Source organism: Centroberyx gerrardi, chromosome 13, assembly GCF_048128805.1.
Source record: "Centroberyx gerrardi isolate f3 chromosome 13, fCenGer3.hap1.cur.20231027, whole genome shotgun sequence".
Lineage (NCBI taxonomy): Eukaryota > Metazoa > Chordata > Actinopteri > Beryciformes > Berycidae > Centroberyx > Centroberyx gerrardi.
This window is the reverse complement of record NC_136009.1, coordinates 21,423,975-21,448,062: the sequence shown is the minus strand read 5'-3', so window position 1 is coordinate 21,448,062 and position 24,088 is coordinate 21,423,975. Positions and strand designations below refer to the sequence as shown.

The 24,088-nt window shown below is 41.0% G+C and overlaps 2 protein-coding genes and 1 non-coding gene across 4 annotated transcripts; 2 read left to right on the top strand and 1 right to left on the bottom strand.

Moving 5' to 3' along the window:
- Positions 1–1,554: 1,554 nt before the first annotated feature.
- Positions 1,555–12,707, bottom strand: sppl2 (signal peptide peptidase-like 2). Of its 2 annotated transcripts, none has more exons than XM_071909155.2 (15): positions 12,624–12,707; positions 11,707–11,823; positions 10,304–10,486; positions 9,602–9,691; positions 9,260–9,399; positions 8,215–8,357; positions 7,441–7,537; positions 6,720–6,836; positions 5,766–5,847; positions 5,501–5,575; positions 5,349–5,411; positions 5,065–5,164; positions 4,460–4,537; positions 3,735–3,895; positions 1,555–2,839 (listed from the first exon to the last, which is right to left on the bottom strand). In XM_071909155.2, the coding sequence occupies exons 1-15, from the start codon at positions 12,669–12,671 to the stop codon at positions 2,663–2,665; spliced, it is 1,671 nt and encodes a 556-aa protein (XP_071765256.1). In that variant the 5' UTR covers positions 12,672–12,707; the 3' UTR covers positions 1,555–2,662. The 2 variants fall into 2 exon arrangements, 1 of the variants encoding a protein (XP_071765256.1); XR_011784999.2 differs by having other exon boundaries at positions 2,720–2,839; positions 3,605–3,895.
- Positions 12,708–14,695: 1,988 nt separating this feature from the next.
- On the top strand, positions 14,696–14,767 carry trnae-cuc (transfer RNA glutamic acid (anticodon CUC)). Its single transcript has one exon. It is a non-coding gene; the product is annotated as a tRNA-Glu (tRNA).
- A 1,682-nt stretch (positions 14,768–16,449) lies between these two features.
- On the top strand, positions 16,450–23,907 carry dapk3 (death-associated protein kinase 3). The gene is made up of 9 exons (XM_071909151.2): positions 16,450–16,512; positions 17,394–17,500; positions 18,812–19,172; positions 19,686–19,815; positions 20,002–20,050; positions 20,137–20,163; positions 20,272–20,424; positions 20,525–20,570; positions 20,879–23,907. Exons 2-9 carry the CDS (start codon positions 17,439–17,441, stop codon positions 21,404–21,406), a joined length of 1,356 nt encoding a protein of 451 aa, XP_071765252.1. The 5' UTR covers positions 16,450–16,512; positions 17,394–17,438; the 3' UTR covers positions 21,407–23,907.
- Positions 23,908–24,088: the final 181 nt, after the last annotated feature.

Genomic DNA, 24,088 nt, shown 5'->3' with positions numbered 1-24,088 from the left:
CACCCAGACTAAAATAAAAATGTAATGCAGACACGGTACTGTAAGGCGCCTTGTACAGACACATCCCCCCCCAAATCAGATAAGTGAGCCAGTGTAAATACAAACTCACACAGCTCTCTGCTTTGAGTGACTGAGCTGAGGCTGTTACGGAGCTACAAGCGTCTCTTTGTCAGGCTGCTGTTCGTCTCTCCAGCAGCAGCGGACCTCGGTACAGCTGGAGGACCCGGATGGAAAGAGACCTTCACACTCAATGGTGCGACCCAAACTAGAACAAGTACAGAAGAGTATTAGGGCCATTGTAGGTGAATTATTATTTTTTTTTTTTAACCACAGCCGGGGGAGTGGGGTAATTTTCTGAGAAAAAAACGTATTCTTATTTTGAGATTAAAGTTAGAAATTTGCGAGAAAAAACGTAGAAATTTGGAAGAAAAAACTCAAATTTGAGAGAAAAAAATCAGAATTTCTGAGATTTCAGTCAGAAATTAGCGAGAAAAAAACATTTTTAATTCTAGTTTTTAATTCTCGCAAATTTCTGACCTTAATCTCAGAATTTTTTCTCAGTTAACGCCCTCCCCCCAGCTCTGGTAAAAAAAAATCACCTACAATGGCCCTAATACTCTTCTGTGAAAAAGAATCTCTCTCAATACATTAAAAAAATACACCAAACTTCAAATACAATGTTTCTTTATTATATGTAGTCCTCAACTGAGGTATTAAAAACCACTTGGTGACATCAAACTATAGCCTACTGGTGAATAATCTCAATGTCCTGGAAAACACTGTGCTGTTAGTGCCATCTTCTTGCTGCTGTGCTGGGGCAGCAGCCTAAAAGCTGTTGACTCCAACAGAATCAGCAAACTTATCCGGAGGGCTAGTCCTTGCTTCCTGTTGCCATTAAGTTGTACAACTCCTCTCCCTTCTGTCGGAGGTAGAGGGCACTTCTGACTGCAATAATTATTACCGGCTCATGTGCAATATGTAGTTGTGCTCTTTTTCATGGATGTGCAATGGTATCATGTTATCAAATGTCACACTGGTCACTTTTATCTTTATCTTAGCTTTTTTAACATTGGCTTTATTGTATTTTAATGATTGTATTTTATATATTATTGTACTTGTATTTTTGCACTGGTGGTACTTTGCACTCTACTAATATTTCTTATTTCTCTTGAACTTTTTAACCTGAACTTGAAAAAAATTGTGACTGAAACAATTTCCCCCAGGGATGAATAAAGTCTTCTGAATCTGAATCTGTTGAATCAGCGAGGGCACGCACCCAGACAAGTCAGCTGTCGTCATCCCACCTGTGAACTTTGAGCACTTTATTTTCACCTTTTGACCTTTTTAACAATTCTACGCAGAACTGCTGAATTTGGTTAGTAGGCAGTATGATAAATGAACCAGAACCAGAAACGTATCTACATCCATTTGGCGACAAAGCATTAAGTGACTGTTGCGCTCTATGTTGAAGATGAAACCCTCGGGTCGTAAATGGACAAAAACAAAGCATAAGGAATACCGCATACATTGATACCATGAATTTCCATTTCTTAAAATCCCATGGGTATAGATAGATATAGATATAGATATAGATATATATATATAGGCAAGAACCAACAAACACAGTCTTCTTGTCAGCCCGTCAATTCCAAAAAAATATTGTGCAAATGTTTCATACAAATTACAGAATTCAAGGAGCATTGGTTATGCAACGTCTCAAACATCAAATTCACTCACTCCTCAGCTCGTATACTAAACTGCAGCACAGCGTTTTGAGCACAGCACTCGTGTTTTTCATAAAGCAAGTTTTACACAGACTCATTCCATCTCCACACATGGACACAGTAAGGCCAAAACCAATTCTTAAGACAATATGAAAAACTACTGAAAAAAATAAAAATAAAATAATAATAATAACTGCAGCGGCCAACATTTTAACTGTTGCGCCACCAGTACCGTATACGAACAGTGTGCGCTATAGAATATACAATGTACTTATATAAAGGGTCAAAATCAAAACCATAGCATGCAAAACGAAATATATCCAAAAGGTAAGATGAAAGAAAGATATCAACAAAAGCTTAAGGTCAAAAGAAAAACAACAAAACAAAATATCTGATACCTTTGGCTCAGTCAAAATAAAAACCATGATAGCACCACATGTTAAAGGGTATGAAGCCAGCTTTCCTGCATACTTTGACACTGGTGTGGTTTCACGACAGCAACAGAGGGATAAAGGAGGAACAAGCAACCTAAAATGGCTTCTGATCCAACATAGTTAATCTGCAGTAGTGTGTGTAGTTGTGTGTTTTTGACAATAAGGGCTGGCAAGATCCTCAGCTGAGTGGAATGGGGGCGTTTAGTGTCGCCCAGCTGGGGTACATTCCCATTACAGGTGGTACAGACTGTGTGCTAGGGGAAGGTATCGGGGCTGTAGTGCAGTTTTGGTAGTTGTTGCGTTTTTGTCAGTTTTCATGGCCTTTGACCCTCGATGTGTCCGATCCCGGTGCCCCGCCGATCCAGACACTCACTCTTCCCCTCGCACCAAGTGCACTGAAACGTCCATCTTTAAAATGTCCGTTATGCGTTTGACTGATACTATGTAGAAAAAACTAAAAATAAACACATGAAATGACTTAAAATGCCGTACTATTAGTCCTTTCTATTCCAATTTGTTCTCCTCTTTCTCAGTCGTGGGTGTTTCCTGAGGTGGGTAAGGGGGCGGGTCCTCGCTCTGACTGGCGGCCTCTGTGCTTTGTGGCTTAGCGTTGGTCGGGGGCCCCTCTGTCGGCGGAGCTGCGGTTTGTGTGCAGTTGATCGGCGCCAGCACTATGGGAGGCTGCAGGGGACAAACAAACCAAAACAAAGTCGAGATGAGGCGATTGTGAAGCGCATCGTGCAGAAAACAGAACTTATTGAGAATAACAAAAATGAAAGAGATAAGACAAAGAAAACAAAAACATATACAGTCATTCCTCTGTTCACAAGTAGATTTCAGCTAAATGGTAAAACGCTTTCATTATCTTCCATTAGGTAATGCTTTTACAATTCAACTCCAATTAAAAAGTGGCTTGATAGTGTTGTCAGAGGTATTACTGTACACAGAGCTAGAGAACTCCTAGGATACATAAAGGCAGAGAAAGCCTATCAGAGAAAACCCCACCGGTGCCTTGAGTCCCTCTAAACTAACAGATAACACATGCTACCAATGCTACGTCAATCTCTAAGAAATAACAGGAGCTAATCAACACGTTTATCATCACCACCAATGACTGATCTAGCTGTCACTTCCCTCTATTCCATGATTACCACTGATGTATGTACACAAAATGGAAATAAAGGTCTATTCTCCAGGAAAAAAAAGCAGCAATAAAAAGGAACCTTAAGTAAGATCAGGATGTTTTAATGGTAGAGAGGAAAGTAGAGGCAAAAACAAGCCCAGATAGAATACCTGCAGTGAAATTCACAGACAGCTGAGCCCTCAGCGCCAGACTAGAGCACACCCACAGTAAAGTAAAAGGGAAGGAGCAGCGATGGGAGGGGGGACAGCAAAACAGAAAGAGGCAGTTGGAACGGGTGGAACTGTTTAAAGGGGTTACTCAACTTGAAATTCTACTTTACTGTGCGTGTTATTTAACACTAGAAATAGTCTTTTTTTTTCTTTGCTTTTTTTTTTTTTTTTTAAAGTCTTTTCGTTGCTCCGCAGTAGGCACTCATATCAAACTGGTATTCACCACAAATCCACTTCCAGTCCAGAACTGGGGCAGCTCCCTGCGCCACAGCGCTACGGCAAGGCTGGTGAGCAAAGTGCAAGGCACCAGGTAGAGCAAGGCCGGCTGGCCCCTCTGCATCACTGCCAGCGCCACGAAGGTGATCAGCAGGCCGATGCCATAAGCTGAGAGGAGACAGAGTGGCACACACGCTTAGGTCAAACACCGGTCAAACACACAACATTTAAAGTTTGAAGGCACTGGTGTCCCGTCATGTGCCATCGACGCCCAAGATAATGCAGGTTTTCATGCTAACCAAACACCACAGCAGCTCATTCCACCAGTCAGCATAACTTTGACCAGAGAAGGGGGAACTAATTAGTGAAATAAGCTGTTGTAATGTTTGGTTGGTTGGAAGGAAAACTTGCTTACTCTTGGTTCCTCAATGGTACAGGATTGGATACAACTTGCTTAAGGCATTTAGCAGACGTGAACAACAGCAGAATGAGCTTTGATTCCTAGATTGCTAACATTACAAGCAACCAATAAAAGGTGCAAGAGATATTACTAATATTTCTGAGTCCTGGTCCAGGACAGTTCCTTAAGAGAAGGGTGAATTTTGGAGCAGGCTACAATGGCAAATTATAAACAAGAGTATCTCAACAATGCCACGTTTTTCCCCAAGTGTCATGACTAAGAAAAGTACAGTGATTACCCATCAGTCCCTAGTGAGCATGTCATGTACATACCGATAGTGCAGGCCACAAAGTAGATCCGGGAGGCCTGCATTAAAATGTCAAACCTGTGACAGTATGCGACCAGCAGGCCTGGAGGGAAGACAAGAGAGAGGCGTTCAAGTCAGTCAGTCAGGGGCAGTTACTGTATTTGTCCATATCTCAGCACAGAGATTTAGATACGACTGTGAGGCTTTGAACACACAGTTAGTCTTGGTGATTTGAGGGACAAAATTGTTTAATTGCACTTTTGATATCTGATATCAACATTTTCTATTTTTAACTACACCGGACATGCTAAATAAAATTATACGTGTCAAAATTGCAGATATGCCAAAATATTCTATTATTATTAGTTGTGGAAACTAAAACTCATGGTATGCAATTACATAGCATTAATTGTGCAGGTGGGTGTGAAGTGGTGCTCGGTGTTCACATGGCTAACAACATCGCTGTACTACGGTCCGATAGCAGATTTGAGCTTGCCAATTGCTGGTTATTATGCCAAAATTTCAGCTGCAGCCAAATTTTCTGCACCAACCAAAGATGAAAAACAAGGTGACTGTGGTCAACATTTGTCAAAGCATCTCTGGTTATAAAAAAAAAACACAGTTAGTTACCTGGTACTAAGACATCGCCAAAGCCCAGGAGGGAGAAGGGCCGGTCGCACAGGGCCAGGGGAGAGAAGTTTAACCGTGGCACTTTCAGCACCATGGGAAGCTGGAGCAAACAAATGATCAGTGTTACCACAGCTTTCATGACCACTACTCAACTGCTTAACCTCTGAGCTGACAGGGGCATTTGGAGGCGGAGGAACAGTTGTAAATGTCAGTGCTGTATTTCTGTAACTAGACCCACCACACCACCCACCACAGGGAACCCTGGATTTTGAAAACAAGCGCACCTTTTCATGTGTGGCGGAGTCAGAGGGACCAGCCGCTACCTCCACCATTATACTTTCCCCATTCTGTGGAGGAGAGGCACATGGTAAAATGAGCTCAACAGACTGCAGACAGTTAAATATACATTTCAGTGAAAACAGCAGTCTCGACATACCTTTGTGAGGAAGGGAGTAATAAATACAAAGAAAACATCGTAGACAAAAAGGACCACCAAGAGTAAAGTGCAGGCCTGCAAGGAGGAGAGACAGAGGAAAAATCCATCAAGTGAATTACAACTGACATAAGCCAAACATATTTATTATACTGTAAAGAGATAAATAAGACAAGGAATCATCATTGGAAATGAGTGGGAGCAGCAAATCCTGAAAAAAACATATCCCACATTAGTACGGTGTACGTGTAAGATAGCGCCTACCCACCTTAAATGTGGGCAGTCTGATTGTTTTGAGCATGTAGAGACAGAAGGCGATCCCCAGGGTGTCTTGTAGCACCCACGCCCACCTGGAGGACACACCATATGGAACAACAACACTGTTAGTCAGCCCAGCCTCCTCAGCACCACCGTCATCTACCTCTAACAAGATATTACTCACACGCAAACAGGACAATTTCACCATTATGTCATCCGACACACATCTGGCAACCGGCACTTACAGAAGGCGTCATCCCGTAGTCCAGATACGGGGACTACAATGATATTTTTACTATGGAGGGCATGTGTTTCTAAAATGAAATTCTGGAGCACAGCGAAGAAATTTAGCAGCACAATCTGAAATGAACTGAAAGTATCCACACCTACTTTAATTCTGAAGTTGCACGTATGATCCTTTTTTTTTTATATTCTCAGTACCATGAATGTATTTTTAGTAGCATATGCTGCTAAAACCCTGGCTGGGTTGTGTCTATATGTTTATCTCTACATGTCTGCCAGGATATCAAACAATCCAGGACAACTTTTCTAATGGATACTGGGTCTTAAACACTCCAAAAAGATTCCCTGGCACAGCTGAAGAGAAAAGGTAGTTGAATCACAAGCCAATCAAACTATATTTGTGGAGACAGCAAGACAAAGTTTGTGTGTGTGGCTATGTTTACAAGCATGAAGAATTCTGTTTTTAACCTCGCTACTCAAGCAACCAGGTTTTGGGTTGACCCATGTAAACATATATATAATAAATATATAATTTGGGTAAGCTCATACTCCGATGAGAAACTCTGTTAAAATGCAGGGCTTATACTCTGATATTAAATGGGTTACTGTGGCACGTTGGCATCTTGCTCCTTTCACTTTTGGTTTTCGCTGTCTGCAAACTCAGACTCAAAGGGTTATGGGTACATTGTGGATTTGACAGTGTTCGTCTCTCCATACTCACTGGTCTTCATTGCGAAACACCACCCAGGTGACGCTGACGCTGATGCAGAAGGCTGAGAGCAGCAGCATGCGGACCTGCGGCAGCTTGTGCAAGTAGGGCAGGTTATTCTCTGGGATCCTGCGGCCACAACACAGACCACATGTGAAAACCACAACTACTGTAAAGTCATATTTGCCTTCAGTGAAACACAATTATAATATAGCATGAATATCACTACGAACATCTCCTATGACCAGTGTGCAGGCTTTTTTCTGACTAACCATTCACTGACATGTGTTGTACGCCAAATATTATACTTCTACAACTATTATTTGTATTCAATATATTTGTGTTCAGGGTTATGAATGAGGGGTTGCTTGTTCATAGACAAGAAGAGACACTTAAGTTCTTAATGAATCACAATCTTGGCTCTAAAATCATTCCAACTGTTAGGGTCTTGATGAGAGCAGTTTGTTTTAGTGTTAGGTGTAATTTGGAGACTAGGCTTTCAAAACAACTAGGCTATATGAAGAGTCAGAGAAAAAAGATCATCACAGGTGGTGACAACAGATCCCTTGGGCAGCTGATGTCAGCAGTTGACTGTTCATGAAGTCATATGGAGGTAAGCATGCTATTGTACAAGTACAAATGTACAAACCTAAGTGACACCTCACTTTAAATGGAAATTTAACCCTTGACAGTAAATAACTGATTGGATACAGTTTGATTTGAAGAGTCTCACCTGCACTTGCAGAAAGGGAGTCTCCTGACGAAAGGCCACAGACAGCTGTAGAGGCCGACAGAGGAGGCCACACAGAAGATGCCTATGGCCCAAATGGCTAGAGAGAGGGGCAGTCAGGAAGTTAGTGCATATTGTCACTGTGTCATATAATATCCACTTACACAGGAATTACAGGAATACACTTTTTAGTGTTTAAAGATGAGAAGACTGGTACCAGTTTGCTTCAAACACTACTGAGATGATGCTAAGCAGCTTGTACTGTCCGCTGCACATATACAGTGTGCTAAATCATTAACATGGAACAGAGTAATAACTTCTTTTAATCTTTATTCATCCATGGAAAGTTAACTGAGCAAACATGCTCTTCTTCAGCACTTCCTTGCTTTACACTCACACAGATCCACACATTCACACCTGGAAAGTGTCCTCTACATCCAAAGCCTGATACTACTGGCACCTTGACAGTAGTATTTGAGGGAAGGTTGTTTCCTAGCTAATCTCGTATTCGAACCAGCAACCTTCAGGTCATAAACCTGCTTCTCTAACTTCTAGGCTACTGCCACCCTCCAACACAGGAATAAACACTGAAGCAATAAGAATACTGGGTAGACAGGACAGAAACCACTATCAGTCTATTTGTCACATAATGGGGGATGTGATCAAAGAGCTTATTATCCAAAAAGTCAGCATGTTGCTTTGAGGAGAACCATGGTAATGTGTGTGATAATGCGTGTGGAGAGATCAGTGTTGTGTCGGTCGGTGTGTGTGTCGTACCCAGGAGGTCGTAGAAAAAGTAGAGTAGCACCAACATGCTGCAGCACATGACCACGAACACACAGATCATGATGGGCGTGACGTCCACCGTCTCCTCGTCCTGCTTCTCTGTGCTGTCGTCCCGCTTGTGCTTCATGTAGCGCCTGCAGAGGGAGACGAGGGGAGGAGGGACAAGAGGAGGAGAGGGGAGCTGAGCTGAGGAGGCTTGTTTGGGAGGTTGGGAGCGTGCGCATAAAACTAAAGAATACTGATCCGTGAACACTCGTCAGGTCACAAAACCATACTGATTTCACCGTGCTTAAGACGCAAAGTAGTCAAAATCAAAGCAGGAAACTAACTTTTTTTGTCCACTGGCCAACATTACAAAATTAAGCCACATTCACCGTTTTACCACCCAGCTATTGTTTTTAAAAATAACTGATGGTTGGTTACTTGCAAAAGTGGCCGGGTTGACAAGCCTACTGACCACAGCCAATATTTACCAGCGCTCGGCTGGTGGCTGGCATTAACTTCCTACCCAGAGCAGGACTCGCACTCCTATTCCAAGATGTTTTCCGCCTTCGGCCCTGTGCGTCAGAAACCCCATCCGACCGCGGCCTTAGTCACCTTGGCAACTCCGTCAGGAAGAAGAGACTCAGATTGGCTTAAGCTGGTGAGTCACTCAGACGGCCTCAAATAAACAACACTGCCCTTTGCTGGAGTTGCAATTGTACTACTCGGTTTGCAGAGAGGAGATGTATACATGCTCCTCCAAGAGAAGATTGAGCAATCATACACACAAGCAAACACAGACGGGTCTATTTCCTGTGCAGCAGTGCAAGAACTTGTAGTTCCTTGCCAATGAAACTGTGACAAATTCTCCCCAGAGATGACTCCCCTGATAAATTAACTTTTGATTTAAATTTAGCAGCCAGGACTAAAAGCATGACATGCATAGATAATGTCTGAAAAACACTCAATCAGAACTGAGAATTCAAAACCATGAAATGATTTCCCACATCGGATGCCAGTTTCCTACTGTATCCCCCCCCTTTTTTCCACTTACTTCTTGCTGTCCCTGCTGCCGGCCCAGTAGCCTCCGATGGCCACCGTTCCCACCGCCATTAAAAAGATGATCACCATGTTGTAGTCCAACACTGGCTCTTTGGGTGCGTACATGGCAACCACTCTTCCTTTCCCAAAGGTCTGCAGGGGTCAGGAAACAGCATTAGCTCGGGTCTGGGTAATTACTGAGACTAGTCAATCTGTAAAATGGTAAGAAGTAATAACTGCTAACTTTCTCTCTGCCATGCTAACAGGCAGAGAGAAACTGGTAGCATCAGTTGTACCCCAAAAGTACCAGGTCTGAGTGTCTACGGTTTCGATGGCTCACAGCCAAAACTCTCACCTTGCTTATGTCCAGCATGTCAGAGTAGCTGAGCAGAGCTACAGGAATATCAATCTCCTCATACTGAGTCTTGTTTCCTGCTGGTGGCGTCTGTGATAAAAAATAAAAAAAAAGCCATTGATTTCTGTTTTCTGAACCGCAACATGATGCACAACTGTGAAGACCAACTATCCTAAGATGTTTAAAGCTATACACAGGGTTCCCACACAAACTTTTGCCATCCAATTCCATAACTGTTTCATGATTACTTCATGATAACTTCCGTTACAAGTATTTGTTTGTGTCCATGTTCCAAAAAAGTAAAGTTAAATTACAGTGCGTGACATTACATAGCATTAAGGAAACAGCGTTTTCGGTGGTGAACACCCAAAAATGCACCGCCAGACCATGTTACCACTTTGAAAGTTGTGAGGTTGCAGGTTTTATATGATGGGATGGCGGATGGGGGGCAATGTTCAAAAATCTGTGACTGTGTTATTGGTTGTAATTTTTATGTACACCTACTTCAGGGTGTAAAAGTAATTGGATTTTGCATTATGAACAAATTCAAATCCATGGTCTTTACAAAACTTTTTGGACGCATATAACTTTCCACATCATTTACAGGCCTGGAAAACACCAGATTTTCCACGGCGGTAGGAACCCTGTTTATTGCACAGCTGTGCCCATGTAAGAATATCCAATTAGTGTTTCCCCCCTTACCAGTCTGTCCTTGCTGACAATGAGCAGGCCCTTGGCACCGTTAATCTGGGCCAGTCGGACCTTTTCGTAGAAAGTGCAGTTGCCCCTCATCACCATGGGGATGCGGTTGGGGAAGCCTCCCTCTGGGACCTCAGAGGGTGAGCACAGGACCGATGTTGTCAGGTCATAGATCTGGAGATGTGACTACGGGATACAAGGAAAAACACACAAATGCAAGGATGCTTCACAAATGCACGGTTCGCAATGTGAAAATGATTTGGATCCATCCCTGAAGTTAAGATTCTCTCATTTTGATGCTTATAGCGTTGTCATGATAACTGAAATTTCAATACCACTTATATGCTGTTGCAAATAGATTGAATTAAATAGTGAATTTTATAAACGTTCAATACTTTTACCAAATGCTGAAAGCTGAAATTCCAATTCAACGTCACCTCCAGAGAGTGTATACAAGTAAAGAATGTTAAAGAGTTGTGTTTTTTCCAATTGACAAATATCTCCCAAATTAAATCATTTTTATCCGCTAATGACCTGTAACTCACTATACTCTGGTATTAGTCATAAAGCTCTCTCACGTTTGCAAATGGTTCAGAAGGCAGCTGCCAGGGTTTTAACAGGCACTAATAGAAGAGGCCATATTTCAGCTTCCTGGCACTGGCTTCCTATAAAGGATTTTATTGATCACCTACAAATCAGTACATGGTTTAGCTCCACCCTGCATTTCAAAGCCTATAAGTCCATATACTCAACATTACACCCTTAGGTCTGCAAATATGGCTCTTCTCTCAGTTTCCAAATCCAGACTGAGGTCAAAAGGAAACTGGTCATTTGCAGTCAGAGCCCCTAAACTTTGGAACAACTTGCCACTATATATAAAGTTGGTGAAGTGTGTATCATCTTTTAAGTCCCTTTTAAACACCTTTAGTCCATTTATAAACTTTTCTTCACCTTATCTTGACTTTTTATTAGCCTATATCATTTTATTGTTCTTATTTCTGCACTAGTCTTATACTGCCTTCTCTTGACTTATAATATACTGTATATATATATATATATAATGTTTTTATTCTTCTTTTGTAACTGCCCTTACATTGTTTCCATTGCTTTCCTTTTCCCCTGCTGTTTTCACCATTGTTCTCTACTTTGTAAAATATTTTTAGAACATTATTATCATTATTAAAGTTATTATGCGTACAGAACCGACAAAGATGGCCAGCTGACAGTGAAATATCTAAAACCGCTGTGCAAAAGTTGCTACAAAGGTCAGATGCGGTAACACTTTGCCTGGTGGTTTTTCATGTTTGCTGTGGCATCACAGTAGTATCAAATTTTGCTTAGTATTGGCATTGAAGTCAAAATTCTGATATGGTGACAACACTAGTTGCTCATAACTATTCACTTACTGCCTTATTGAGGTCGTGAGGTAGACGTGCCCATTGTGAGTTGTAGAATATGCAGTAATCCTTTCCTTTGCTCTTGCCCTTGTCACTGAAATGGGCCATGCCATACTCTCCCACCACCTGTCAAAATCAAAACAATGTCTGAATTTCTAATACAACATGTTAATTCAAGGTGTGGATGAAATGTTTATTGCTTTGCTTTTTGGGCTTCACGAATATATGATAGCATTGGAATATTTGTTTTTGTTTCATGTTTACTGAGGTTAAACTGGTAGAGGAAAGGAAAAGAAGTCCTGTAACAAACAAAAAGTTACAAAGGTGTATCCATTGCTGATACAGTAGCTTGTATACTCAAGCGCGTTTTAAATTAAACCTCTTTTAATTGAAATGGAAACATTGATGTTGAAATACTGATTTCATCATGCTGCAGCTGAACTGCTCTGGTATCAGTTATAACGATTAACAGTAAAGCCGTGTTGGTCTAAAATGTACACAGGCGCACTTTATTACTGTTTACATGCAGTTTGCATTAGTTAGCTGTCACTAACTGCCTATGACAGCTTACTAACTAACGTTAGTTATCCAGTTAACGGTGATTGTCTAAGACGATACCACAACTATCAGATTCATTGTTTATGGAGTTGTGTCATCATTAAATGACAGAATCTAGTGTGAAACTAGTGATAGTGACAGCGATCTAGTCAATCTACAATAATCGTGCTTGGCTGTTATAAATCAAAAAGGTAACTGATGCAGGTTACCGGGGCCCAATCGGTGATCTCCGCAAGCTAACACAGTCATAGCATGCAAGCTAATAATTCAGCAACTAAAAAACAATTTGTTTTCATCTACCACGTGTAGGCTACGACGTATATTAACGTATAAACACTTTGCGAAGACAAAGATACAGTCTGTCTCACCTTCTGGATAAGAAAAGCTGCCCAAATCAGGGTTATAGGGACCCTCATGATGCCTAGCTTGTTGTTGTTTCCCCCATCAACCGCACGGCTCGAGCCACATACAGTAAAGCCCACCAGCCGTTCTAGCACGGCCCGCCCATTTTCTGCAGTGCGTTTTGTTATTGGTTGTCATTAGTCGCACACGATTGGCTCAAGTCAAAGTCAGTCAAAAAAAGAAAAAATATACAAAGATGCGGTCTTGATGCTAAATTGGTGGAAACGATGGCATTTGATCTAACACTAAAGCAAGTAAGAAACGAAAAAATAAATAAATTTGCTTTTACCAGACTTTTTCTTTGTCTATTATTTATTGTCTGGGTGAAAGGTCGGCGAGTGAGAGAGGCGTGGCTGAGATTTTAAAAATGGCGGCGAGTATATATTGAGGTTTGAATATACAGTTACAGAGCAAAATGATTTTATAGTCAAACCTTTAGTATCATAGTAACATAATGTTTTGTCAGTTTGATAATAATATTTCTCCATGACCAACTATGTGTCATGCAGTCAACGCGCTGACGCTGGGCGGTTGCTGACAGCAAAATTGCATTAAATTAATTCTGAAATGACAATGATGAAAAAGCATGTAGCCTACCGAAACAATGCAGCATGAAATTAAAATTTAAAAATATAATGATTCAGCCTTAACTAAGTCATAACAATGTTTTACTATCTTTGACAGGTACTCATTGGTCTTGAAATTGTTTCCTTTTTAAGCTTTATTTACTCAAGACAGGTTGAAACTTTCATCATTATTCTGGGGCAGTTGGGGGTTTATTGCCTCTGTATTTATTCAGTTGTTCAGTTTTCACTGTTTATAGTCATTAAGTTTTGGTTTTACATTACACTTTACATTAGATTTTGGCCTCAATGTAGGTTGCAGGCTTAAACTCTTGGTCTTTGTAGTTTGTAGTAACATAGGCCTAATAAAACATTATGTTGACTCTGGCACCATGTCTTTTTGTTTTGGAACGAAATTTGACTACATTTGACTATCATTTTAATTTCATTATCATTCTAGCATTCTAGCAGTGGTGTTTATTTTGTAGCTGTGGCACCGCATCACTGCTGAATAAACACAGAGGAAATAATGATTGCTGTTGCCCATGAAGGGAGAAAGCAGTTTTTAAATGAGATCAAGCTGACTTGGACACCTGTCAGCTGTTGGCGTGTGGTTGACATCTGTGGTGCTTATCTGTACAGGATTTAAACCCTGCCCAATCCCTTCAACCAGGAACAGGAAGACTACACCTCTGATTTCCTACCTCACCATAACACCCTATACACCCTATTTCCACTATGATTATGCTGCACAGCTTCCATTATAGTAATACAGCTTCATAAACTGGCTTTTGGATTGGTAAACAGATGACATGAAATGCTCCATACCTTTGGAGCAGCTGAATTGCTTATTTCCCTAAAACATGCGTTTATTTATTGCCCATTGTATAATCTGTGTAATCATGTCTGGTCTCTCTCTCTCTCTCTCTCTCTTTCTCTCTCTCTCTCTCTCTGTGTGTGTGTGTGTGTGTGTTAATTTATTAAATATGTGCCTTTAATGCTAGGTAATCTGGGTCTACAGATGGAAACACATTAACAGAAATGTCTAAATAAATAAACTAATTAAAAAAAAAGTTAATGTTATCGCTCATCATTGTCACTACAGAGTGTTTGGCATTTTGTAGGCTTATATTTTTGCAAAGTGCACTGCAATTATCTTATATAACTTATATAAATTAACATTTATTTGTAATGTGTAGCCTATATATACATATTCTCTCTTTGTCCTGCCTTCCATTTCTCTTTCTCACTATTTTGTGTTTTATAGACTACTTTTTAAATATTTGTTATAGGATATTCTAGGCTCCACTGTTTCGTTATGTGCTGCCATGTCTGTAACTTTCCGTGCTGGTGCCGTCTTGGTCAGCTCTCCTTTAAAAATATGTTTTAAAATTTTACTCAGACGGTTAAATAAAGATCAGAGGAACTATAGATGTCTTGTGAGAGTTCTGTTGTCTCCATGGAAACGCATGCCTTCCCTGGTGGTCTAGTGGTTAGGATTCGGCGCTCTCACCGCCGCGGCCCGGGTTCGATTCCCGGTCAGGGAACTGCTTTTAGGGGCAGTCCAGTGGGTCAGTGAGCATGGAGCCTGGATAACATCTGTCCTGTCCTGCCAAAGTGTCATTGGGCAAGGCACTAAATCCCTGCCCTGCCACTCCCAGAGTCGCTGTTCTGAATGCCACCCTCTGATATGCTCTACGAACCAGTAATCCCTTAAAAATAACCTTTGGCTACATTTACATTAATTTACCCATTATTTCATGCAAAGGAGACTCCATCAAAACCACCTTAAACACTCCTTCATTTTTGACTCCTTACTTTCTAATTTAATGTAAAATTTAGGGCGATAGGAACTTTCCATTAATAACTAATTAATAACCCTGTAAACCATGCATAAATGGCAAGAAAAATCCCTTAATTACTAGCGTCTACACGAATCAACTCATGAATAAATCCTTTAAAAACCCATAGCCTACTAACCTTACTTTTTTTTTTTTTTTTAAAGCTTTGTTATTTTTAATGGATAATTAATGTTTATGAAAAGGAGAAATTAAAGGCATTTTCAGGGATACAATTAATTGGTTTCGTAGTGATATGACCTCCCTGTCTTATTTGATGTCTTCATATCTCATTATTGTTGTCCATGTTGTTGTTGTCCATGTTTTGTCATTTTGTTTTGTGTTTGATTATTGGTTAAACAGATATAGGCTCCTTCTCTGTAAAGTTCTTTGAGTTTGATGCTTTGTGATGAAGGGCTATATAAACTTGACTAGACTTGACTTGACAGGGCAAGCGAAGTGCATTTATCAACACAGCATGACATCAACAATCTGTGTCATCTTTACCTACCTAACAAGTGTCGTAATCCTATAATAAATTTCACAGAAAACTGAAAAGGGGCCCCTAAAGCCCAAACCATTAGGCTACAGATTTAAAAAAAAGTCCATATACAAATATTAGATGTATAGGCTATTATAGTGATTTTTATTACAGTGGTGTCTTAAATGTATTCCAATTATTGATTAATTGGTCATTTTAGCCCTGTGTTGTGTGCTTTGAGAGAGACTGTGATTAGACCTTCAGACGTTTTAAGATAAGTAGTCATCTGGTCTTCCCTAGACGTCGTTTAATCTTTGCCTTGCATGCTCGATCTTGTTATTCATTTACGTAAGGCGGAGGGGTTGATTCACTCAGTATGATGTCATTCCATATGTCCGTCCTCCTGCTGCATTCCCAACCACCGGATATTCAGCTGCGTCAAGCCACCCAGAGACACTAGAGTAAAACTGGAAGTTATGCGATTGCGCCTTCAGAATAAAGAAGTAAAATTAGTCACTGAAAAACGAAGAATTGAGGGCCTGTTCACACTGTACTGTTTTGTTGGAAAAGCAATGCCTCAAGCGTCTTTTGTGCCAATTGTAAAAGGTCACACAACGTTACGTACGTACGTACTTTGTTAACTGCCCCACACTATTCACCTGGTAATGATGTGCAGCGTTTTGTTTACTTCACTAGGGTCAAACCATGGAAATATTATAGGCTATTTATTATTATATTAGTATCATATTGTAATATATTATATTATGGCAGCAAACAAGAAAATCCTGATTGAAACGGCTGTTCTGATAGGCTACACACAATCGCTAGGGCCTTCACCGCTTTTAAGGCTTTTATTTCGAAAAACAAGTGACCGGAAATCCTGTTGTTGATTCTGGCTAACTTGACACTAGTTGGTAATTCTTAATTCACTCTACTTGGGGAAAGGAATGCACCACTCGTAGCCAATCGCAATGTAAGTAGCTAGCCACTGTGGTAATTTACTAAAATTTGCTGTTATTGTCAAAATATTACATATACCTTGCTGTCAATAATCCAGTGTTATGAATCGTATGTCTTTTTCACAGAAGTAATACTCAGCATAAAGCCGGTATATATATGTTAGCTAACCAGCTAAGCTAGCCACATAGTTAGCTGCCTTGCTTAGTAGCTACGTTGCCAGGATGCCTTGTGTTTCTTCTTGATTCGGCTCCTTTAAACTTGAAGAAATTGATAGGAGGTACTTGTGACACGAGTTTCTGTTTCTGTTTCGCAATAAGCTTGTCCATGGTGCTCTCTTTGCTAAAGATAGTTCTCAGAGAAATGTTTCTCCTGCTTGCCTGCCTGGCTTGTGCTTGTACTGTAGACGGCGGAGTCGCTGTTCAGCATCTTTTGTAGTGCTGCTCAGTGAGTTATCAATATGCGAAACTATTTTTGTCACTATGTGTTGTGCTATTTATAGTTCACTAACATTTCGCCAATGTATAAACGACTAAACTGTCAAATACCAGGTAGCCTAGTTAGTTAAATCCCAGTCCCTTTAATTGAATCAGAGATGGTTGGTCCAGGGAAGGAGATGACGTACGTAGGACTGGTATGCAGAGGTCTGACACCAGCCAGAAAGTCTCAAAAACACTCTGAGCTGTGTTGACTCAGGCCAAATAAGGAGGGTAGACAACCAGGTTGTTGAAGGTGAATTTCTATGTCATACAAAATGGCATTATTGCCTTTTGTTCAGACCCTAGTCTCTGCATCTACCAGTATGGCATGTGTTTTAGTCATGTTGATATCATATCCATTACCTCATTGCTGCTGATCCTCACTGGGTTCATATCTTTATCTTCTTCTTCACTCCAGTGGAACTCAAGCTATTGCTTTCATCAACATCCCGGTCAGCAAACCATGGCTGGCTTCAGGCAAGAGGATGTTGAAGTGTATTATGAAATGGGAGAGGAGCTGGGGAGGTAAGTTCTGCGGATGTTTACAGGATTCTCTACTCTTTTTTTTTTTTTTGATAGAAGACATTGTTATTGGAAACATCCATCAGATGCCCCTGCTATCGTCAGTGTAACAAAATGTGTAGTGTTCCAGCAACATATTGTATATACTTGTACTCTGTGCTAGAGCTTTGTGAGTCATTGAGTTTTAATAGATTAATCCTGACTTCCTATCTTTATATGGAAGTATTTTTTTTTTCTGCAGTAATGCAGCAAAAGCATGACATCACTGCCTCTCAATGTGCCTTTCCACCTCTGCCGTGGCGTGTAGTCTCTCTAAATGAGAGGGCAGTGTGTGTGTGTGTGTGTGTGTGTGCTGAGGAAGAAAGGTATGCAGACATTAAATGGCAGAACATTCAGTTCTCTACACGGCCATGCGCTATGGAATGCAGTTTTCTTACCTGCACATTAGTCTTGTTGCTTGTTTCAATAATGTTATTTATCCAGTGCCTTGTGAATCACACCCCAGTGTTTGATGTGTTCATTTTGTGACAAAGCTATAGACTACCTGTTTTTTTCAGTATGTTAGAACAAAACTTCTGCGCACAACTTTAGATCCATGCGAGTTTCTTTATTTCGCCAAGCTTTCGGTCTCGTTGACCTTCATCAGGCCATACAACACACACAATGAACTGTAATCAGCAGAATACAAAACAGCTGTGCTGCACCACTCATTGTCCCAGAGGAAAATGTAGTTCTTTGTTCACAATTTGTAGTCCTTTTAGATATCCATCCTATAATCCAAACATAACAAAAATACATCAGATACACATAACAAATATATTTGCAGGACAAGATACAAGTCATCTTATAAAGTGCATAAAAGGGTGTGAGGCTATATGAAAGAGCACAGTGTGAAAAATACCATGTTGAGCAATCGGGTATGAATATTAGTATGTTTATGTGCAATAGAAAAGGCCGATTCTGTGGTACGAATATTTTTGGTCTCAACAGCTTTAGCACTAGACAGTTCACATCATTTACACAGGCTTGTCCCACTACTTAATAGTGTTGTCCTTATTTTGTTTACGTCATCTTTTTTGGTACTGCCATATTGTATGTGCATTTTGGAGGGAAGTTCAAAAGATGTGTTCAGATATGAATTTATGTTTTGAGCTAGATTGTTTTAATATAATAATGGGAGATGTCACAGAAATGAAGACCTATATGATTAATCTTATAATTTTGTTGGGGAAAAGGTTCATTTTTAAGGCAACCGAAGTGGAATCCTGAAGTATTAATCTTGTTTTCTTCCCTTTTGATATGTCGTCCCTGCAGCGGACAGTTTGCCATTGTCCGGAAGTGCAAGGAGAAGAGCTCAGGCTGCGAGTACGCCGCCAAGTTCATCAAGAAGCGGCGGCTGTCGTCCAGCCGGCGGGGGGTGAGCCGCGAGGAGATCGAGCGCGAGGTCAACATCCTGCGGGAGATCCAGCACAGCAACATCATCACTCTGCACGACATCTTTGAAAACAAGACCGACGTGATCCTGATCCTGGAGCTGGTGTCCGGCGGAGAGCTGTTCGACTTCCTGGCTGAGAAGGAGTCTCTGACCGAGGAGGAGGCCACCCAGTTCCTCAAGCAGATCCTGGACGGCGTTCAGTACCTGCACTCCAAACGCATCGCCCACTTTGACCTCAAGGTCAGCGCTCTGGGGGGGAAGACGGCTTGTTTTTGAAGCACTGGGCCAACAGTCGTAGTTAACGTGTTAGTGAGAAGTTCAGTTGACGTGTTACCAGACGTTTATGTAGTGCTGTAAGTCTCTGGTACTTCTGTGTTCTGACAGTTGTTTTTTCTTTTTTTGGGAATCAAACATAGGGTCATCAGTCTCTCTTTATGCCTGTTAGCATTACAAAATTATAAATTTTTACAATTTTACAGTTTGTTGACAGTGGAGACACCCAAGTATGTGAGAAGGTGACAAGGCTAACATTATGACAGACTAACAAAAACACAAAATAGATCTTTATATTTAGACCGCGGATGATCTAAAAATTTTTCGTTTGGTTGAGAATCAATGAGCAACGGATAAGTGTGTACCCAACTAGCATGTTATTTTCTTTTTTTTTTCCTTCTTCTCTGTGTATATCTGTAGTAAATCAAAACCTTTTATCCATGTCCAAATGATGTATTGCTGCATTGTGTTATCTTTCAGCCTGAGAACATCATGCTGCTGGATAAGAACGTCCCAAACCCCAGGATCAAGCTGATTGATTTTGGGATCGCTCATCAGATCAAGGCAGGAAATGAGTTCAAGAACATCTTTGGAACGCCAGAGTTTGTTGGTGAGATCCTTTCTCCCCTCACCAGTATTTATACACACAGTAAATAGTTCAGCTTTAGAAATCCATGATGAGTTTATTGTGATAGCATCTTCTCCCATGTTTAGCTTCGTAAATGTAGATAGTGCGTTTCAGATCTCCACATCTGGCTTGAATTAAAGCGTTCTTTGCTATGCGCTTATTTCACAGCGCCAGAAATAGTCAACTATGAGCCACTTGGACTGGAGGCGGACATGTGGTAAGTCCATGATGTTTTATTCCTGTGAAAATGTGTACTCATCTGTGTGACGATCCCCATTAATGTTCGGTCCTTCTCGTCTGCAGGAGCATCGGCGTGATCACATACATTCTGTGAGTACTGTTTCAGATTATGACTGGCTGATGTCATTTGTACAAATCTAAATCACTTCACTCCTTATTCATGTGTTTTTTCTAACACAAATCCTCTATCTGCGTCAGGTTGAGCGGCGCCTCACCATTTCTGGGAGAGACCAAGCAGGAGACCCTGACCAACATCTCAGCTGTCAACTACGACTTTGACGAGGAGTATTTCAGCAATACCAGCGAGCTGGCCAAGGACTTCATACGTCGTCTGCTGGTCAAGGATCCCAAGTAGGGATATTTTCAAATCTCATCCCAGGAGAGAGTGAAATAGACATGTGCAAGCTGAATTCTTATCATTTTCTTACTGACAGGTAATTTTCTTTTGCAGGAAGAGGATGACTATTGATGACAGCCTTGAGCATCCCTGGATCAAGGTGCGTATTTTGCAGCATTAGTGTCCTTATCGATATCATGAAATGTTAATATCTGATGATGTGATGATTGACATTTATGTACACATTAAGGTGAGGTGCTGGACTGCTTACCTTACAGTAAAAAAAGAGTAAAGCCCACACACTAGGAACTCCATTCATACACCTTTTTATTCACGGACTTTGTTTTGGACATAATGTTTGACTTGAGGAAGATCAGTGTATGATCAGAGTTTGAAGTGTATGGACTTCACTCTTCCATTATCTAATCCCCATCCTCATTTTAAATCTTAACTGTTCTCCCTCTCCAGGTCATTAAGAGGCGGAACGTGCGCCAGGAGGAGAGCGGCCGCAAGCCCGAGCGCCGGCGCCTGAAGACCACTCGTCTGAAGGAGTACACCATCAAGTCCCACTCCAGCATGCCGCCCAACAACACTTACGTCAACTTCGAGCGCTTCTCCCAGGTGCTGGAGGAGATCGCGGCAGCGGAGGAAGGCCTGCGGGACCTAGAGCACAACCAGCGCTCGTGCCGGGACGACGTGGCGGCGCTGCTCTCCATATACGAGGAGAAGGAGGGCTGGTACAAGGAGGAGAACCAGAGCATCTCCAGCGACCTGAGCCACATCCGCCAGGAGCTGCAGCGCACCCAGGCCCAGCGCAGGCAGAGCCAGGAGGAGGCCCGGGCCGCCATGCTGGCCGCCAACGCCCTCAAACGCAAGTTTGGCCGCCTGGAGAATCGCTACGAGGTCCTGGCTGAGCAGGTGGCGTCGGAGGTCCGCTGGGTGGAGGAGCTGGTCAAGTCCATATCCGTCGAGAGGGACGGCCTCAGCATGCCGTGAGCTGGTCCTGCAATGACATTTTCACGCTCAAGTTTCCTCCTGCCCATTTCCTCTGCATGTGTGCCACACAGCAGGGTTCGAGTGGGCCAGTTGTCATCATAAGCTATGCTGCTGCCCTCTGGGAAAAATATTTCACCCCTTTTACGTCATGCTTGAGAGAACAAGCAAGTAGCAAAGTGGCCCTATATTGATCCCGTTCGCTCGAGAGAATGTCATGAAAATGCCCATTCCTGTGTTTTATAAATTAATTTATAATCTTAAAGATTCTAAGTGATTGGATTGTCATGCAAAGTACTTAAAGGCATTTGTTTGTTTTATATTGTCCTTTTTTGCTGTTGCCTGAATGTGGTTACAGTGGCGATACACACAATTCTTTTCTTTAGCCCAATTTATTTTTCCAAAAGAATTTACATTCTAACTTAATGGGCAAATGCTTTAAAAGCCATAGATGTCTGCTCATTTGTTCCTGCCTCAGGCTATTGGCCAGTTATGTGAGGCAATTCTCTGCCTCACAATATACAGCTTACAATGTCAGGTTTGCACAGAATTCAGGGGTATTTATTGTGCGGAAATCCAATTACATGCATTTCAGATTTGATTGCAGGCGACATTAAAATGCTCTTATATTTTGGGACAGAAAGCCTACCATAGGGGAAGCAATAAACACGAACCAATAACATACAGGAAAGACACGGAATGTAAAACTCATCTTTGCAGTGCCTGTAAACTGATTTACCTTATTGCCTCTGCAAGCACCTCATCTGTCATCACGTTAATGACATTTCTGTCATGTTGATATTGCTCAATGTCTTAAACACAACAACCTTTGCACAGTAGCCTTGTATACCAAATTGGGTGCATGGAAACAAGCCGTTTCTCTTAATAACTCTGTTAGTTTTCCATGTTTTCATTGAGACCATCGTCGCACACTTCAAACATTCCACCAGTGAGTTTTACATCTAGGCAACACATTCCCCATGTTTAGCATAGAAAGTATATGATATAGTGTACGTCAGTAGAAAAATGTACTCATCTGCACTTAAAGGATTATAGCAGTGTTCCAAACTATATTTTAATCAATCTCCTAGGTGTAAACAAGAACTATAATTTTAACTGAGAAATTATCTGTCTGGGTTTGTTTCAAATAAACCAACTTATCACTGTAGCCGAGTCTCACTTGTGAGTTATTGTTGTGTTGATGGGAAATAACCTCACTTTATCCTGGAAAGGTGTAGTCATGAGATTATTATTATTATTATTATTATCCCTTATTTGACAAAATGTCTCTTATTAACATACCTTCATGGTGCGGGTGAGACCTTGTAAAGATGAACTTCACCCCAGGGGTTAATAAATTGGTAAGCTAGTATTGTCTGTTGATCTATCTGATCTTGTATACAGGAAAGACACATGAATCTCTTTGAAGTTGGAACCAGACATATTTTTGACTGAAAAAATATACTGGGGATATTCCGTAAGATGTGTATGAGGTAGTAGAGGCATGAATTCCCCAAAGAAAAATTATATTTATGACTATCTCATCCACTAGACTTGAATGACCACTACTGTACAGACCATAGCCAGAGATAACATTACTATCACATCAACAGTCAAGTCTTTGTTCCAAAATTTCATGTGGACTCCTTTAGTCTTGGCTTAGTTCTGTAAACACAAGCACTGGATAGTACTATGAACCAGAGTTGGGTCGAATAATATTTACAAGTAGTTAGAAACTCAAGTACTGTTGTCTCTGCACTGGTAAAAAAACAACAACAAAAAAAAAAAACATAGTATGAAGCATGTGCCCTCTAGTGGTAGTTCACAGAAACACATAGTGTTATACTGAAAAGAAAATTGAGGTGCATTTCCCAGCAGTGACCACACAAGAAATATAAATATCTGTTGTGCTAAGTGAACGGTCTAAAGGTCAGAGCCGACCAGTTGGCATCCTCGATCCAGCAAGGAAAATCTTGGAGGGGAGAGTGAATAACTAATGGTCTCCCCTCCCCGATAACTACTGCCTGGGTGCACTTGAGCAAGGCAGTAGATCTGGAAAAAGAAAACATGCACTTAGCAAGCTTTCCCCAGATAAATAAAAGAGGGATCCTCTTCTCCCTCCAGCTCTCCAGATCTGTCTGAGATAGAGCCAATCTGTGCTCTTTAAGAGGTTGTTTCTGAATAAATTATTTTCCTCAGGAGATTTGTTGTCAGTTTCACTAGCTCGACTCTGATGTATCTGTTCTGTGTTCAACTGAGAATTCATATTTAGCCAAATATGCAAAACTGTATTCATATGGCTGTGCTTAGTCTGAAATCTTAGCATTAATCAAAAAGAAACTCAGCTATTTTTATGAGTTTATACCAATGCCATTTTTTTTTATACTTAAAAAAAATCACTTTTAGATCAGTGGTTTGTGTAAATGGCTGTGCAGTAGTATTTGGTGCTATTGATTCAGTTCATTCCTGTGTGTCTGTATGTCTGTGTGCCTTATAAGTCATGTCAAAAGTAAAACATGTTTAACTTAATAAAACTCTCTTCCATCAAAATCCATTTTCATAACCAGACTCATCACACTCTAAAAGTGGATTTCTGGCAACCTCTGTGAAAGCTATGCCAAAAGACACGTAACCAAAACACACAATTTTGATGGTTTTATTTGTATATTAATTATGGCAGTAATA

What these genes read in the sequence shown, in the direction of transcription:
- sppl2 (XM_071909155.2), bottom strand. Translation starts at nt 12,671, where the DNA reads ATGAGGGTCCCTATAACCCTGATTTGGGCAGCTTTTCTTATCCAGAAG. An exon ending in TTGTCAGCAAGGACAGACTG is followed by an intron (nt 9,692 to 10,303) that starts GTAAGGGGGGAA and finishes TTTTTATCACAG; the next exon opens with ACGCCACCAGCAGGAAACAA. An exon ending in CTTTGTGGCCTGCACTATCG is followed by an intron (nt 3,896 to 4,459) that starts GTATGTACATGA and finishes GTCTCCTCTCAG; the next exon opens with CTTATGGCATCGGCCTGCTG.
- dapk3 (XM_071909151.2), top strand. Translation starts at nt 17,439, where the DNA reads ATGGCTGGCTTCAGGCAAGAGGATGTTGAAGTGTATTATGAAATGGGA. An exon ending in TCGCCCACTTTGACCTCAAG is followed by an intron (nt 19,173 to 19,685) that starts GTCAGCGCTCTG and finishes GTTATCTTTCAG; the next exon opens with CCTGAGAACATCATGCTGCT. An exon ending in GGACTGGAGGCGGACATGTG is followed by an intron (nt 20,051 to 20,136) that starts GTAAGTCCATGA and finishes TCTCGTCTGCAG; the next exon opens with GAGCATCGGCGTGATCACAT.